This window comes from Hesperophylax consimilis, chromosome 20, assembly GCF_061612785.1.
Source record: "Hesperophylax consimilis isolate HC1 chromosome 20, BYU_Hcon_1.0, whole genome shotgun sequence".
In the NCBI taxonomy this organism is placed as follows: Eukaryota; Metazoa; Arthropoda; class Insecta; order Trichoptera; family Limnephilidae; genus Hesperophylax; species Hesperophylax consimilis.
Window position 1 is genome coordinate 19866142 of NC_142855.1, and position 19283 is coordinate 19885424.

The 19283-nt window shown below is 35.7% G+C and overlaps 2 protein-coding genes across 6 annotated transcripts; one reads left to right on the forward strand and one right to left on the reverse strand.

Annotated features, from left to right (window-relative positions):
- Positions 1–270: 270 nt before the first annotated feature.
- On the forward strand, positions 271–6822 carry LOC149414294 (uncharacterized). The gene is made up of 3 exons (XM_089644324.1): positions 271–2613; positions 3509–3581; positions 4360–6822. The coding sequence occupies exons 1-3, from the start codon at positions 2480–2482 to the stop codon at positions 4528–4530; spliced, it is 378 nt and encodes a 125-aa protein (XP_089500450.1). The 5' UTR covers positions 271–2479; the 3' UTR covers positions 4531–6822.
- Positions 6823–7558: 736 nt separating this feature from the next.
- On the reverse strand, positions 7559–12497 carry LOC149414295 (uncharacterized). Of its 5 annotated transcripts, none has more exons than XM_089644328.1 (3): positions 12197–12497; positions 9937–10133; positions 7559–8510 (listed from the first exon to the last, which is right to left on the reverse strand). In XM_089644328.1, exons 2-3 carry the CDS (start codon positions 10041–10043, stop codon positions 8168–8170), a joined length of 450 nt encoding a protein of 149 aa, XP_089500454.1. In that variant the 5' UTR covers positions 10044–10133; positions 12197–12497; the 3' UTR covers positions 7559–8167. The 5 variants fall into 5 exon arrangements, with proteins under 5 accessions (XP_089500454.1, XP_089500453.1, XP_089500455.1 ...); XM_089644327.1 differs by having other exon boundaries at positions 9937–10848; XM_089644329.1 differs by lacking the exon at positions 9937–10133 and having other exon boundaries at positions 7565–8510.
- Positions 12498–19283: the final 6786 nt, after the last annotated feature.

Below are 19283 nucleotides of genomic sequence, written 5' to 3' on the forward strand. Positions count from 1 at the left end.
AGAAACAGTAAAGAAGATAACATAATGATTAAAAATGAATTTTGTAAAATTTTGCTCAAGCCAAACTATAAAATAATCAGAATGTTCATCGAGAGTCAGCTTGAAACGACGCCAATACCTCGCGAAGAACTGGAAAATCACCCGATAATGTACCAACATTGGTCTGATCATCGTCAGCTATTCTACCACGACAATAACAAAACTCCATTGCATATAGCAGCCGAAGAACAGAGTACATGCATTGTTGGAGATATATGAGGAAGCCTATATGTCCTGTATATCAGCAAGAGACAAGGCCGGGAGAACCGTGCTGAACATAGCTTTGAAGGAGGGAAATACCAATATTGTAAACCAAATAACTGAAAATGTGAGGAGTTGCACGGACAAGTCAATGGTAGGACTAATGCTTGCAACATTCTTAGATATGGGAGCCGACATCAGTGGCAAAAATATGCATTTTGAAGAATATATTTCAAATACACAGCAGTTACCTAATATAAACCTGGCCTTGGAAAGAACACGTCACATAAGAGAAAATATATTTGAGCCATTTATTACAGCAGTGAGATATCATGACTACGAGACTGTGCTGAAGATCTTCAGTGGCCTGGAAAGTGACAAAGAGCGAGCCTACTTATTGATTGCCACTGATGGTAAGGGCGATACTGCCATCAATCTAGCGGCGAGTAAACAAAATCATACATTGTTTAAATTATTTGCAAAACAAGGAGTTTGTGTATCGTATGATAAAGTTGGACGGACCCCCTTGCAATTGGCAGCAAAACAGGGGTATGTTTGTATTGTTAATTTTTTATTAAATCAATCTGAAGAAACCTATGAACACATAAGCGATAAATACTTGGAAAATAAGAAAATATTCGAAAAGAATGATATCACATTAAAGTACGAAAACAAATCTTCCATAAATTGGCAAGATATACGGGTTAATATTATTAACTCGGCAGACGGCAAAGGCAATACTGCCCTGATAAAGACTGCAAAGGGAGGACACCACGAGGTGTCACGAATGCTGCTAGATTCCGGAGCAGATACTAACTCTGCAAATAGCAATGGCGATACTGCCCTGATATACGCTGCACAGCGGGGACATCAGGAGGTGATACGCATGCTGCTAGAATCCGGAGCAGATACTAACTCTGCAAATAGCGATGGCGATACTGCCCTGATATACGCTGCACAGCGGGGATACCACGAGGTGACACGCATGTTGCTAAATTCCGGAGCAGATATTAACTCCGCAGATAGCGATGGTAAAACTGCCCTGATATACGCTGCACAGTGGGGACATCACGAAGTGACACGCATACTGCTAGAGTGCAGGGCAGAAATAAACACTCAGACTAAAATGGGTTGCTCAGCGTTGTCTGAGGCAGCATTCGCTGGACATGTGAATATTGTAAAGTTACTTCTGGAGTTCAATGCCACTACATCATCGCAGGACGTAAATGGGTGCACAGCTCTCTCCAAGGCTGAAGAGAAGGGACACAGAGAGATAGTTGATCTTCTCCGTGGTCACCAGAAAGCCTCACCCGCTGAACACCTATAGGACTATACCACCTTCAGCTGGACTTCAATTGTAACAACTGTTATATTAGTTATATAACTTAAGTACAATATCCATTCTAAACAGTGAATAAATAATATTTTAAAACATGTTTTCTAAATCCAAATAAGATTGAAATATAAAAATTAACTGTTTTTAATAATATTAAAAGTGTAAGTGCAATATAAAACTTATGTAAATTCTACACCAAAAGTGCTTATTTAAGAGTTATTCCCAAATGGTCAACTGAACAACAAAAAACCTTTAAGTTGTGATTATAATATTAACAAGTTTCATAAAAAACATTACAGATTTTAAACTTAGTACAATTAACTTAAAAAGTATTTTAAACTTTCAACATAATAATAGTACATAATAATAAAAAAATTTTGAAGTTTTTTAAAATTAAAGTTAATAATAATTGTGTTAAGATGTATGAAAATATTAGTTATTTATTATCAATTTGACAATATTACATGTTCTGTGCCTGCATCAATAATGTTTAAAATAAATAAATTGATAAACCTAACCCCAAAAATCAACCACAGCGTCACATGTAGCCGTAATCTTCGTCTGCCCCTGGAACACTCTAAATGCAGCCAGAATCTACCTCTGCCCCTGGACATCTCTTGAGAGAAATACTTTAAATGCAGCCATAATCCACCTCTGCCCCTGGACATCTCTTGAGGGAAATACTCTTAATGCAGCAGAATCTTCTTCTGCCCCTGGACATCTCTCGAGGGAAATACTCTAATTGCAGCCAGAATCCACCTCTGCCCCTGGACATCTCACGAGGGAAACACTCTACATGCAGCCAGAATCTACCTCTGCCCCTGGACATCTCTTGAGGGAAATACTCTTAATGCAGCAGAATCTTCTTCTGCCCCTGGACATCTCTCGAGGGAAATACTCTACATGCAGCCAGAATCTACCTCTGCCCCTGGAGATCTTGAGGGAAACACTCTAAATGCAGCCAGAATCTACCTCTGCCCCTGGACATCTCTTGAGGGAAATACTCTAAATGCAGCCAGAATCCACTTAACTATAAGGTAAGCATTCACACAATGTTTGTAGGTAATGAAGCGAGTATTTGAAACAAATTATTTCAGACAGCAAACAATAAGAAAGAATCTTTTGCCACAACCTATGAAACACCTCAAATGTTGCAAAGCTTTCAGCCAAAGTCGTTATTTTAAAATTTTAACATTGTTTCAATATTTTGTTGCAAATATTTTTTAATACATATTTATTTTACAATATCTATTGTGTAAATTTAAAATGCGAATTGAAATGACAGCCAGTCTTTTTTTTAATTTCACTTTCAAATCCACGTAGATACACACCTCATGCAACCCTTCAAGAGAGTTGTCCACCTATAGGAAATGTCCTGCTGTCTCCCCCCAGTTCCTCACGGCCAGGACTGCGGTGTTTGCCTCCACACATGCAGCCACCAAGTGTAGGCCTCCCATATTCATGCTGAAGGGAATTCTCTCTCACTGGACACCTCTCTTCCATTGTTGGTAGAAACGCGTCCTGTCCAGCGAAGCCGTCACAGTTTAATAGGCGTCGAAGCATAGACCTGGTTTCAAAAGGATTATTAACCCTTAAGTTACCGAAAAAAACTAAAGAAGTTTTTTTTAAATCAACTGAAAGTTGAAACAGAGCCACCGAAAGTTGATAGAATGCATTGTCATCGACAACGAGTCTATCTGCCAAGTTTTAGCTTGATCGGATGACGGGAAGTGAGTTTAAGTGTGGAAAACCTAAATGCTAAGATTGAAAGGGTTCATGGTTCTGGGTCCTACTAGTTTCCGGACACTGTGTTGCTAATTGTTTTTACTGTTGGCGTAGTGCACAATAAACACTAAAATACTATTTCATGGAACCTGTGAGTTTAAGGTGGACTATAAAATGATATTGTAATTTTTTTATTTTCATCTCTAGAAGCCCTGGTCTCCGCACCACGTTCCAAACACCACGCACCACCCACCACGCACCACGCACTTCAATCCCTCAAGTAAATAAATCATTTTAAACTACTACTTTTAACATTTACTTGATTACCGCACAAGAGTGCCAACTACCCGTAGTCAATGAGACTATGGCATTCCCATTTCAGACTGAAGGAAGTGAACAGGAAAAAGAGATGGGGAAAGTGAAACCTGCCTATTCAGACCTGGTCACTTAGCACGGATAGACCCAGTTAAAGCAGTGATTCTATTCACACAAGGGCGATACTGACACTGTTTACAACTTGGTAATGTTGCTAATTATATTATATCGTATTTACACCATTATATATTGTTTTATTTATTCATTCAAATATTAGATACAGAGGAACAAATGCAGATATTGTTAAATTACTTCCCTACTTATACAGTCGGGAGCAATTGGGACTCTTGTGCGGTATTCACTTCAAAAAGATAACAATTCTAAAGATTTCCTCAATAACTGTGCTTGTGTATTTGGGGGTGGGGGTGGGGGGTGATAATGAATTTATATTTAAACTAAAACATAATGTACTTATAAAACATAAAACGCTAGTCTATACAGTTTGACAAACTTAACTTTATTTGCGGTCGGTGAGGTCGCTAGTGTAGATATTTTGAAGGGGTTAAAACATAAGTTATTTCCTCATTGAACCGCCTGCAAAGTTAACCCGTCGAGCTGTTAGTGAAATTAACCTATGTATTATTACAAAATGGATTTTATTTTAAATTGCATCAGAAATAATCAGGTTTCATAAATTCGCTCTATAATATGACACGACTAACAGACAACATTTTTAATTACAGCGTCATCAGGAGGCGACAAAGAAGAAACGGAGATGGCTCACAGATGAGATGGGCTGCAGACCTAAAGAGAATTGGCGGCTTCCGATGGGTGAATGGCGCGAGAATCGGCAAAGCTGGAAGCATTTGAAGGAGACCATATCCAAGACTGGAAGACAGAAGGTTCACACATAAGACCAAGTGTTAATCTTCAATAGAAATGTGCAAATACGCGAATGATTTTATTGTGGTTCAGGAAATACTTAGTTTGCATAGGGTTTTTTTTTACATTTTTAATTTGTAGCATTTTCAATCTTTTCAAAATACAATCATGCATCATTTTTGTTTTTGATTCCTTCAAAGTTGAAGCAGTTTTCATGATTATTTTTTAAATATGTAAACTGATTAATTTCATCTATAAAAGTGTTCTTTACTGACGTGTGAAACTGTGAACAGTTAGTAACTTTACTGACGTGTGAAACTGTGAACAGTTAGTAACTGTAATCAGTTGTTTAAATAGTACAAATGTCAACTGTCAGTTAACAAGACTCAAATTGTAATAATATAATGATAGGTGTATCGGACATGGACCGAACAAGTCCTGGACAGAGATGTTGTATGAATGGCATTGAAGCCAAATCAAGGGTGAGGGGAAATTGCCTGGCAGCCATCAGCCATGTAAAGTGGTGCATAATGAACTATTATAATTCTGTTTGTGTGTTGTTAATGCAGTTATAACAGCTTATGATCTTTTGGGGTATTTGATGAGACAAGACATGACGTTTCACACATCTTCCCCATCACCCCGCGGCTTCAAAGTGTTCTCGAATAGCTCCGTCCATGGGTTTTTTGGTTCATGGTGTTGGAGGGCAAGCAGTTTTAACAACATACATTTTTACATCTTGGGGGTAGCTAGAAATTCTGATAAAAAAGAACCGGTTCCTGAGAATATTTTTGCATCCTACCTTTTACGTGAATGAGTTCTGTATAAATATCTGAAAAGGGTCCAAGAAGCTAAATAGTTTTTTGGAGCTGATTACCTTAATTTAGAGCTAAATGTTTCTCTTAAAGAGCTGAGTTGGCAGCACTGTTTTGTTTAAATGTGAAACCGCGCAAGAGTCTCAACTGCTCCCAACCGTCTAGAACCAGTGAACTATGGCATTCCCATGCGGGGTATGTTGTGAGACTGAAGGTAGGGGGAGGGGAAGGAGATGAGGAAAAGGAAGCTGGGGAAGTACCTGGCTCTCCAGATCTGGTCAACTATTGAATTCTGAATGGTGGTCTTACACCAGGGCGATACTGAGAGTATATTCTACTCTGGAACGTGCCACAAATACACTGTATATTATTTTTAGTGAGTAATTTGTGAAATAACAAAAATCGATAAAATAAAATTAACTCGCGCACGTCGGGATTTGAACCCGCGACCTCCAGCTTGCTAGTCGAGATTTTTACTCCTCGACCACTGAGGCTCTCATATGAATGAGGTGAGAAATATTCTCTAAACTGTGTTAGAAACTGTCTGATTTTCCTCTCTCATATGAACCGGGCCACTTCAAGACCTGCATCAATAAAACCCTTCCTACAGCCCCTACCTTAACCCGGCTCACAATGTTTCCCAACCGGGTGGCGAAACAGTTCCCCTGCCTTTACACTGTACAGACAGGAGAGCTCTCGTAAGGTGTCACATAAAAATAAAACACTACGCTTTATATTCAAATCTAGAAGTTTAGCACATGATAATGAAAATGTACACCTTTTGGAATCAAACGAACCGAAATTAGAATAATTTTTGAAAATTTTGTTTGTAACATAAAATGTGTTTTTAATTTTTTTTTTCGCTATCTTTAATTTTTAATACAAAAAGGAAAGTGAGCCATTTTTGAATTTAATTAAAAAATGAAGTTTTCCTTCTTTTTTTAATATTTTATAAACGATATGATTATTTAAATTTACATAATAAGAATATATTTAAAATAATAATTAAACATGTTTACCTTTACGAGAGTCTAACACTCGTGTGTAAAGGGATTAAAATGTAAAAATAAAATAAATTAAAGTGTTTATTTTATTAAAGCGAAAACACTCCGACCTTCTGATAGAATATGCCAGAGGCCTGAGGGGATAGTAAATTACTATTGTTTTAACTTAATATTATGTTTCCTACCAATAATAAAGCTTAAATAGTTATAAAATATTATTTTCATGTAAAATCCCAAATGGATTTATTTTTTAATTACTTGTAATAACTAACTTTATGGTTTATTTGCAGTCATATCTACATGTAAAGTTGTATGTTTCTAGTTACTGTTAAATTGATTGTTCTTATTGCCCATCTAAGTGCAGATGTATTTAATTTACATATCCGTACCTATCTAAACAATTACATTCAATTATATTATCTGCAATTTATATTGTACACAAAACTTACTTATTTTTATGACTTTCTTTATAACAATTTGCTAATAACTGTTTTTATGACCTACTTTATAACATATTGACAAATTTTAAATAATAAAAGACTTATAATAATGTCTATAAGTTATTTTTTAAACTTTAACTCCAAAATAAAAACAATATTTAGAATATATTATAATTTGGGTGGTTTGTTATTGATTTCTTCATGATTATATTATATACCCGTTGTCAATAAGAGTTATTTTTATATTTAACAAGAATTGATCAGTGATCATTGATGTAAATTATTATTATTTTTTTAAATATTTACTGTGTTATATAATAAATTTAATTGTTAGTAAAAAATGTATTTTAATTATCTTTGATTGTGGCAACATTTAGTTGGCTTTTTTGTTTATAATGCAAGGAACGAACGGTGACGAATGCTCCCCTCTCCATCCAATACCTCCTAGATCCCCAGGCCAGGACACTGAATCAAGATGGCCGCCGCTAAAGGCTGATGAGTGTGGATTATACAATGTAATTTCTAGCCAATTATGGAAAAATATGAGATAATATTATACTAAATACAGACTGAAGTGAAAAAAAAGGTAATTGTATTGATGAGTTATTAAATGAGAGAAAATTTCTTAATTAAAAATACAACATTAATAAGTACAGCACATTGGTACATATAATTATATAAGGGATACATAAGACTAAGAAATAAACTAAATAGTAATTAGTACAGAGCGCATTTATAAAAGTATAGTTGTTCAGGATCTTAACTTCACTCTCCTGACAGAGCAATCCGGCGTGGTGAGTCACCAGATTCCAAGGAAGTATGACTGGAGTAACTCTTCAATAATAACTCCAGCTCTTGAATATTGGTCTTTATTTAACAATAAAAAAGACCCGTAGGGCAGCTCATGTAAGGTGAGCCCAATATTGCTATCTCTCTCCGCGGTTTTATAAACCACATGTAAGTGAAAACCTGGCAGCTCTGCCGTTTTTGCCAAAACGACCCGCCCAAGACGGATGGTAACAAGAGAAGAAAAATTAAATCCGTGGCAATACGAAATTGCCCCGGCAATCGCTAACACAAAATAAATGTTGCCACATCATTAGGGTGACAAGCACCAATATTAATATTTCAGTACCTGAAATCTTAACATATTCCCGCCCCAAAACGAGTATTAAGGAATAGTCGTTTTTCATAAAATAATGTAGGAAGAGATTGCAACATTGGTACTCAGAATTTGCCCAACAAGTTCACATACAGACATAAACAATATTCAATACATGGATATCAAAATAATAACAAAAAACTTATGACAACGTATATAACCCTATGTCAGACTTGACATTAAAAAATAAAAGTCTAATAACGTAGAAACTTCTGGTGCGCTGCACCCACTTATGAGAAAATATCTTATCACTTGGCACTGTTGAGCCTGACGGCATTTTGATTCACACATAACATCACTTTTAGTGTTGTAATTGGTTCTTCATCCAGGTTGGAGGAAGGATCCTCCATGGGAAGTAGACAGAGCTGTGTCACGGCTCTTTTGGTGACACCTCTGGCCGTCCTCAAGGAGACGACGCGGACGCGTCCGTCTTGACCAGGGTGGATCTCCGTCACTCGCGCCATCCTCCAGTACTGCGGAGGTAGTTGGTTGTCTTTGATGATGACCATGTCACCAGGCTGTAAACTGCGTTGACGTCCTTCTTGCCATTTGACTTGGTTCTGCAATTCTGCTAGGTATTCCCGGCTCCATCTGTGCCAAAAAGATTGAACAACGGTAGACATCTTTTGGTAAATATTAAGCCTGTTTGTAGGCAGATGATGGATATCAAGCTCAGGCAATGCTAACAGGTTGTCGCCAATAAGGAAGTGTGAAGGAGTGAGTGCGTTTAAATCATTTGGATCTGATGATAATGGAGTCAGAGGACGGGAATTTAAACAAGCCTCAATCTGTATTAGTATGGTATTCATGCCTTCGTATGTCAAAACAGTTGACCGCATTGCCTTTTTTAAATGTAACTTAGTCATTTTAACTGCACTTTCCCAAAGTCCACCGTGATGCGGTGAGCGGGGAGGCAAGAAACTCCAGCTAATATTCTGCTGGGCTAAAAAATTATGGATTTCCTTATCAGATGCCTTCAAAAAATCAAACAGTTCAGTAAGTTCCCTACCTGTAAAGTTAGTTCCATTATCACTAAAGAGTCGTGAGGGTTTACCCCTCCTAGCTATAAATCTTTTCAATGCATTCATAAATGCCATTGAAGTTAAATTAGTCACTAATTCTAGGTGAATTGCCTTCGTTGAAAAACAAATAAATAAACATATGTAAGATTTTACACTCTTGGCATTTCTGGTTAAACCAGACTTAATTAAAAATGGACCTGCATAATCTATGCCGGTTACATAAAATGGTCTTTGGATTCGGAATCGGTCAGCAGGAAGGTCACCCATGAGCTGGCGACACTCGCGCGGACGGACTCGGAAACATACAATACATTTATGCAGTGCTCGCTTTACTGCGTTTTTACCAAATATTGGCCAAAACCGTAAACGCAGTAATGCGAGCAGAGCATTACATCCTAAATGCAAATTCTCATAATGCAGATGGGTTATTATTAAGTCAGTCAACTTATGATTTTGTGGTAACAAAATTGGATGTTTTTGAGAGACCGAGGTAATATCAGATTGTGATAGTCGACCTCCAACACACAATAACGCATCCTGCATAAAAGGATTTAGTGCCTTTACCTTGCTCTGCCTAGATACAAATCTTCCATTACACAAAGAAGCTATTTCATCACTAAATGCGAATCGCTGAGCATTCAAAATTAATACATGCATGGCATGTTCCAGTTCGATTACAGAAAGCTCGTCGACCCGCATCGGTTTTCGTTTAGAACAGTTATGTATGAAACGTAACATATAAGCAACTACGCGCCTCAGTCGTCTTAATGAAGAATAATTATTAAATATTTCCCAATCGACAGGACTACTAGTAACCAAAACTATCCTCGCCGTTTCTGGCAACTCCATGCCTGCTGTAGCAAGCGCATTAATGATTTGGGATTTAAGCACGTGACAAGTATCAATGGAATCACTACCAGAAAGAAAATCATCTACATAAAAATTTTCCTTAAGGGATTTACTAGCTAATGGATGAGTAAATGAACCGTCATTACCTAGCTGGTGCAGACAACGTATTGCTAAATAAGGCGAAGGAGCCAAACCATATGTCACCGTGTTTAGCATATAATGTTTCAAACAATCCTCCGCATCCCTTTTCCATAATATACGTTGGTAATTTCTGTGTTCCGGGTTGATATTAATTTGGCGGTACATCTTTGCAATATCTGCGGTGACTGCATATTGATGTTTTCTGAAAAATACCAAGTGACAAAATATATCATTTTGAATGGTGGGCCCAATCATTAGAGCGCGATTCAAAGAAATCCCTCGAGCGGGTTTAGCCGACCCGTCAAAAACAACACGAATTTTAGTAGTTGTGCTTGCTTCTTTAAATACAGCGTGATGTGGTAAATAATAAGTAATTTCATCACGTTTTGGAGGTTCACATTCAGTCATGTGACCTAACGCAAGATACTCATCAATAAATTCCGAGTATTGTTCCTTTAAACTAGGTTGTCTTAAGAATTTCCTTCCCATTGACGCTAATCTACCTTTAGCAATACTAAATGAATCTCCTAATTGAGATAGGTTAGATTTAAACGGTAAGTTGACTACAAATCTACCGTTTGCATCGCGTTTATGCGTGCCTTCGAAAATCCTTTCACATTCACTATCTTCCAGAGAGTGATGCTTACTATTTTCGGTTTCTTCAACCTTCCAAAACCTTTCTATTTGGTTCTGCAAAGAATTTAATGAAATATGACAAACTTTAACTGGCCTCGTATTATGACGACTCTGTACAGCTCCTGATATTATCCAGCCTAGCTCCGTTCGATGCAATGTAGGTTTACCCTTTCCTAACTGTATCTGATCCGTACGAAGCACCTGCCAGAAAACCTCTGCTCCGATCAGCATATCAATAGAAGCTGGCTGGTAAAACTGCGGATCAGCTAACCGGACACCGTCTGGAATGTTCAACATTTTTGGGTTAATCACGGTCTGTGGAAGATTGCAAGAAATCTCATCTAATACCAAACAAGATATATCATCCTCGTATTGAGAACATAATGATTTAAATTTAATGTCAACTGTTTCCTTTACATGAATTAAATTATTATGCAAACCTGAAACAGGTATGTTCAATTTTGCACAATGCAAATTTAATCTCTTACAAGTATCCTTTGTAATAAAATTAGACATTGAACCTGAATCCAAAAGTGCGCGTATTTTGTGTGTTCCACCGTACGCGTCTTCTATTTTTACTATTACGGTAGATAGTAAAATTTCTCGCCCGTTCATGTCGCTATGACACGCTAAATTCACTGGTGCCTCCGACTGACCCTTGCCAGTTGAAGTACCCGCTTGTACATTATCAGTATTGATATGTAACAGAGTGTGATGTTTTCGATCACAAACACTGCATTTTTCCTTCCACCTGCACACCTTTGAAGGGTGCCCCGGTTTTAGGCAGTTATAACATAAATTGCTCTCTGAAACGAACTTTCTTCGTGCCGCTGGTGCTTTGTTAACAAATATTTTACAAGAATAAATGAAATGGCTGTCATTACACAGCATACAATTAACGTTGCTTGACGCTAACGTAACCTTGTTCGTAGAATTCCTTTCCTTAAAATTAAAAAACTTTGGTTTTGTTGCAACTGGTTCCGCTTTCTGTTGCATTCCACCATTATCACCTTGGATAGTTTCCAGGATCTGCGACCTTTGTGAAATAAAATTGCTAAACTGCTCGAACGTAGGATAAACTTTATCGCACTCCATGGATTCCCACAGGCTACGTGTGTGATTATCTAACTTTGAGGTTAGAATATGTATAATTAATGTGTCCCAATGTTCTGTTGGAAGCTTTAAATTATGTAAAGCTCTCAAATGAATGTTTGCTTGATCAATTAAATTTCGCAATTCATGATGATTCTGTCGTTTTAACGGTGTAACATTACATAAGAAATTCAAATGTCTATTTGCAATAAGTCTGACATTTTCGTATCTTGAAATAAGCATCGTCCAGGCTGAACTATAATTATCTCCGGTTATTTCTAGAGAACTAATCAAATCAAGTGCGTCTCCGGACACATAACTAATAAGGTAATGAAATTTCTGAACATTATTTAATTTACAGTTTTCATGAATTAGGGCAATGAACGAGTTTTTAAAAGTCAACCATTTATGATTATCTCCTGAAAAAAATAGGTATTTAAATTGGTGGTAAATTCACAGATGTAATCGGGACATTTTCAATCTTCTTAAATTTTGATAATATTTCCTGTCCTAATGCAATTAAATTAAAATATGTACCTTCAAAATTATCCCTCGCGTCATGATCTTCTGATTTATTCAATAAATCAATCTCCAGCTGAATTTTGGAGAATTCTATCAGAGAAGGTTTGATGGCATCTAATCTCGACGACAATACGCTGGGCCTAATATCATTTTCGTTGCTTAAATAGGTTTCAAATCTCGTTAATGAACCTTTCAACACCCCGCGCTGTCTAACCAACTTGTCGAGTTCCATTTTTTAGAAACGAATAACACAATAACCTGATTTAAAACTTAATACACAACTCGAAACGGCAGCTTGACGTTTGACGTGAAAAAAAATAATACTATGGATTATAAAGAAACCAATCAAAATACTATGGCATGCAAGACGAACCTTGCAAACGCGTGGCTAGAGATGTACGTAGGCAAAGCAAAGTTATTCGGCAGAATACAACAATAAAAATTATTATCACCAACAAATTTATGCTATATTTTGAAAGCATCTGATTATGAACACCCGAATATAATTCGATATAATCAATACGAAATAATGTGGCATCTACACAGATATTTAGCTTTTTTAAATGGAATTTGAAAGGACAATGAAAGGAAGGCTACAACCTGATTTGCTGTGCATGCGAGCGTCGTGATGAGGCTCGCTTGATCAATCCAATGATGGTGATGAGGACGCCGACTGGACCACTCCCGATGATGATGAGGCCTGACTGGACCACTCCAAATAATGATCTTCCATCTCAAATGGATCAATCCAAATAATAATCATCCGGCTCTTGAATGACCAATGTTCAGGATCTTAACTTCACTCTCCTGACAGAGCAATCCGGCGTGGTGAGTCACCAGATTCCAAGGAAGTATGACTGGAGTAACTCTTCAATAATAACTCCAGCTCTTGAATATTGGTCTTTATTTAACAATAAAAAAGACCCGTAGGGCAGCTCATGTAAGGTGAGCCCAATATTGCTATCTCTCTCCGCGGTTTTATAAACCACATGTAAGTGAAAACCTGGCAGCTCTGCCGTTTTGCCAAAACGACCCGCCCAAGACGGATGGTAACAAGAGAAGAAAAATTAAATCCGTGGCAATACGAAATTGCCCCGGCAATCGCTAACACAAAATAAATGTTGCCACATCATTAGGGTGACAAGCACCAATATTAATATTTCAGTACCTGAAATCTTAACAATAGTTGCTCCACATCCAGTGGCGGATCCAGGGGGGGGGTCACGGTGGTCATGACCCCCCCCCCTGGGCCCCAGCCCAGGGGGGGTCATGACTACCTACGTCCTGGGCCCATCCAGGACCTAGGTGGACCACTAATTAAAATTGTTAAACATAATGTTTTTATACATTTTTTGTCACAATATAAATTTTATTTAAGTACTTTCAATATTTAATTAATTTAATATAATACTTTGTTTGACGGCAAACGCATTATTCGGGAACGAACGCATCGAAAATTCGAATGTTACCGCGTCACCGCGCACCGCCACCGGCGCGCGCTTCGGCCGCCACCTTTCATATTATTATGACACATTTCGTGTAACCACGTGTGACGCTTGCGCGCGCTTTGTTTCGACTAACGTCTAGCGTCTAGCAAAACCTAACCTCAATCGGAACGACTAAACTTTATTAATAAAGTGTTTACTTTTATTTGTTTACTAAGTTAAAAAAAAATAAGTTCCAATATAAGTAATAGTGTTCTTAAAAATTGTTGCTGCAAATTCAATTCATTACAAGAAATGGTAAGTAATCTAATCAGTTTCTTCATTATGCCAGTGTATGTGTGTTTAAACTCAAATGTTATTTGTTAATGTTCTAAGGCTGGGGTTAGAATCGTAAGTTTTTTCCTGTAAATCGCTCTTGAAGGCGAGTTTGGCCAAATTCCCAATGTAAACGACACCAAAAGTCACTTAACGTAATTTTAGTAAGTTACAGAACTTATTCTTTCGGAAGTTTTTTGACAGGTCTAACGCGCCCGCGCGAATTACCAGCCTTCCTATACTTCCTAAAGCAATTCTTAAGGCGAGACACAACCTCGTTCATCGAGGTTTTGCCCAAGGCTAACATTTTAATTTATTTCGGCGAAATAATAATTGAATTTAAAAAAAATAAAATTATGCCGCACGAGGGATGCAAGTTATTTATAGTTTAGATTAATAAAACAATACCTTACAATTAATATATTTTACGTTCAACGATTTTAAAACTTTATAACCCGTGTATAACTATAAAGTTAGCGGACTTAGCGGTAAGTACCAGATTTTATTATTCTAGATGATGAATTAATAACTTCGGAAGTGGACACATTTTTAATATTTGTAACAAATTCTTCAGAATCAATTAAAATGAAGGATAAAAGTGTGGATAGATTTTTTTACTAAGATTACGAAAACGTTAGTAATTTTTTTAGAAATGCATAGTATTATTTTTAATGATGGATTTTGAATGATTTACATGAAAATGTTCCGTCTCCGATTATGTTCCCTTAATTTTGTAAAATTCCACACTGATTATTTTTTTTATACGGCAACACTTTGATATCCGGCGAATTTTTGAATTTGACGTTTAACGGTAAGTTTTTAGATTCTCACGGCCAAAAGCATTTTTGTTGTTTGTTTTTGGGGTGTTATGCCGTGTTGCGCTAACTCCTTCTTTAGCCGACGTTTCGGACAGCGTTGCAGTGTCCATCATCAGGGCAGATCCGGTAGATCCGAAGATGTGTCACATCTTCGGATCTACCGGATCTGCCCTGATGATGGACACTGCAACGCTGTCCGAAACGTCGGCTAAAGAAGGAGTTAGCGCAACACGGCATAACACCCCAAAAACAAACAACAAAAATTGACGTTTAACGTTTACTAGATTTATTGTTTGTTCTCTGCGAACTTAACCACTTAACCTTTGATTTGACTTTTTGCATGAGTAGGTGGTTTGGTATATTTATGCTTTTTGCTAAAGATGGCGGTGTTTTGACAGATGTTATGAACAGAACTCCGTACAATTTCATGCCATTTTTGTGACATTCGTGTGGAAAACGTTCTTTTTTAAATGACTTTCGGCTAGTTAATTACCGTTTTTTTGCACATATAAAATTATGTCCCGTCTTTCCGGTTTATAAAAAATGGTCTGATTTTTCGAGTTGAAATTTTAAAAAAATCACCAGGGTTTCAAAAATACGATTAAAAAAAAATACGGAACGTCTTAGAATATTTGCCTAAACCGGATTTTTTTTTAAATGTGATGCATGTGGCCTATTATCGGTCCAATCCTTTCTAATCCTAATGTTTCTGTTTTTAACATTTACGTATTTGAAATTTTGAATACGGAGCCGGTTGCCGTCAGCAGATGTCAGGTAGGTAGCTGTCATTCGGATAAAACGAAATTAATTGTCGCCTTTGACGGAACAAAAGCGCATAGATAATTGTTTAATTAAAGCCAAAATCTATTTCAACACTTTATTTGGGCCTTTTTGTCTTTCTTAACAAAATCGAGTAAATTTGACAGTAGCAGGTCGTTGTTGAAAGGAAGCCATTTAACCGCAAATAAATTTACAGATTGATATAAACGGTCGCATGAGCATTTACACAGGCACAGGTCGAACCTCCGAACAACTTCCGTGATCATTAATTACCACAAGTCGGATGATTTTTTTCTCATCACTGAAATTTCTAAACTTTGTGCAATTCAACTTATAACAAAAAAATAAAAAAAAATTCCGAGCTTAAATTTTCTGATTTTTCTGGGAGGCGGCTATTTTTGGAATCGGTTCCATTGAGCTTACATAAAAAGCAAAAATATGTATCTTAAATGATATATACTCGTACAGGTGTTAACGGACGCACTTGACTTACTTTAACTGATAATTCCTGACATTATTTGGAGTAGAAAATGAACAAGAAATTTTGGTCTCCAGTGACGTTTTTGATGATTTTTTTTCAAAAACAAATTCAAAAAATTTCTTCCGCATCATCAATGGTCACTTAGCCTAAGAGGTACCTATCAGGTGATAAGTAAATTTTTGCACAGATTTTAAACATTTTGTACATACAAAGAGGAAAAGCTACTATCAGAGAACTTTACTATATTGATTTTAAGCCGCCTGCAGGGCCTAGGAGCAAAAAACCCTTGGCAGCGTGTTTTATCTGCTATTGTTAGATTACTGCTACCAGCTATTATATTTGTTCAATGAAGGAAACTTGAACAAACTAATGAGATGTACTCTAAGGAAAGGCAAGTTTACAAAATAAATCAAATGAGAGAAGAGCTAAGTGTTCATTTTTATACATAAAATTATGAACAACTAAATTCAAAAATAATGAATGAAATTGTTTTTAATAAAAATATACACAAATTATGAAACCAGAAATGTAAATAGAATTAGATTGCCGCATTTGAGAAAAACAGAATAATTTTATTATAATGTATTGGAATATGTAATATATGTTGTGAAGTTGTTGGATCTGCAAATAATGTGTAGCAGTCTTCTGTTGTTCTTCTGCAGAGGTTTGCTGGGCAGCTAGTGTGGGTGGATCTGAAAATACAAATAACTATAACTAGTACACATATAAATACTTTAGGTATATTGTTTTGATATTGCATTTCTTTATTTGGAATATCCCGTTGAGTCAAATGAGGGAATGGTGTACCAGTAATGGTGTACCTGTAATGGTGTACCTGTAATGGTGTACCAGTAATGGTGTACATCAATCAGTCAAGAATGTTTTTTTTTAATTGTGTAGATTTAGCGATTTTTCACAACTTTTTTAGTTATCATTTCTTTTTTTGACATAATTATTTAACAATGAATTTATAGAGGCTCTGATTAAATATTGCAAAATAATATTTGAAGAATGTCCAGCAGGACAATTAAAATCTGTTAAAAAATCTCTATCATTGATATCATCAATTGTCAATTGTATAACTAATTCTCGCTGGTTATCGTAATCTAAAAATATTTTCTCAAATTTGGTTGATAAAAGCTTTTAAACAGTAACATAGTTATGAATTATGGCATTGACGATGTCAGGGTGAGGACATAATAAACCACCTCCATCCATATTCCTTATTAACGAGTTACTACAATCTATGTCTAACATTTTATCGATAGTGATGGAATTGGAACATGATTCGAGCACAATAACCTGCGAGGTATGTAAGAATAGGGAGACTGGCTTCTGTTTGCTAGAATTCTTTCTCAGTAAATATTTATTTATTTATTTATTTATTGAATATACAAACACATTACAATAATTTACAAATGTAGATATTTCGAGGCTGATTGCGAAAAATTTAGAAATTTTTAACGAAAACTGCCCAACTCAATTGAGAAATTATTTCTCGTGTTTGAGTTGGGGAGTGTTGGGATTCATTGTGGTTTATAGGTTGTAAAATTTCACTAGTTGATGTAGCTAAAAATTAACAAATAGTTATAAAACTAGATGATAAATTTGATAAACATAATAAAATTAAGAAAATAAGAAATTTAATTACAAACTAAAAAATATAACTTAAATAATATAATAGTTACTAAACTTAGAAAAAATAAGATATAAAAATAAAAATGTACTTATTAGGTACGAAATAATAGAATGTAGGTACAGTACTAGTTGTAAATTGTTCAAAGACCGAGCTGGCAATCTTGTATGAAATGGGTACTTAATAAAATGCAACAACAATAAACGCATATTAGGAAGCGCATAATATAACTTTAGAGGATATGTAGCTTTTTTTTTTTATAAATTAAATCTTGTTTTTATATTTTTTTTATTAATCATTAATCAATTTTCCTAAATTCATAAGTGAATTTAGGAAAATTTAATCAATAAAAATTACAAATGAGTTCACATAAAAAAATATTTGAAAAATGTATCCAATGAAATTAAAACTTGTGATTACCGTTGGGTTTATCTAAAAGTTATTTGATTTGTGATTTGAATGTTTTGTAATTTTTTTCAGTTTTAATTTCATCCGGAAGGGCATTAAACAATTTTATACCTTGATAAGTATAATGGTGTTGACCAGCACTAGTTTTACATTTAGGAATGTCTATGTTACCACGTGATCTAGATCGGTTACTTATTTTTGTAGAAATTGTTGAATTGAAATGGTCTTTGTGAATTTGTAACAGTGCATTCTTTTTAAAAATTTTGTTTAAGCTAAGAACCCTAAACGAGTCAAACAGCTGCGTGGTTGGAAATATCGATGGTTTTCTTAGGATGACTTTCAAAATTAACCTCTGAACCTTTTCTACAGGTGAAAGGTTAGTTTTGAAAGTCCCTCCCCAACCGATTATACCATATTGTAATATGGATTGGGCAAGAGAAAAATATATAATTTTAATCATACTGGATGATAAGATTGTTCTTAATCTAATAAATATATATATATATTAGTTTTCTTACTCTAGTTATAGTATTTTTGATTTGCTTGCTCCATTTTAATTGACTGTCAACTATAACACCCAGATACTTAATGCTATTTTTTCCCGTTATGGGTGAACATTTCACATGATTACATTCTTCTTTATTTTCACACTCGGCAGAGTGGATTTTAATTCGAACATTATTTTCGACGTTTTTTTCTTTCTATGAGGGATAAAATATGTTTTATCAGTGTTTAGTGACAGGCAATTTTGGTCAACCATATTTTTAGAGTGTTTATGTTAGAATTTGCTATCCTCGTTGTTTCCTCCCATGTTTTTCCCTTTGTTATCAGTACAGTGTCGTCTGCATACGATATGATATCTCCAACTATTGGGAGTGTGAACATATTATTTACATAAATAGTAAAAAGGATTGGACCGATGACAGTTCCTTGCGGAATGCCAAAAGAGGTGGTTTCGGGTTCACTTAAGGTATTATTTATTTTAACATATTGGAGTCTCTCATTTAAATAACTTTGAAACCATGATAGCGCTATTCCATCTATTCCAATTTGCTTTAGTTTTTCTATTAGTTTGGAATGGGATATGCTATCGAATGCCTTGCGGAGGTCAATGAAGATACCGAGGCACTTTTCTCCATTATCTAACTTTTGCATGATTTTCGATGTTAGTTTATGTTTTATACAATCCAGAAAAAGAGAAATTTGATTGCATATTTGA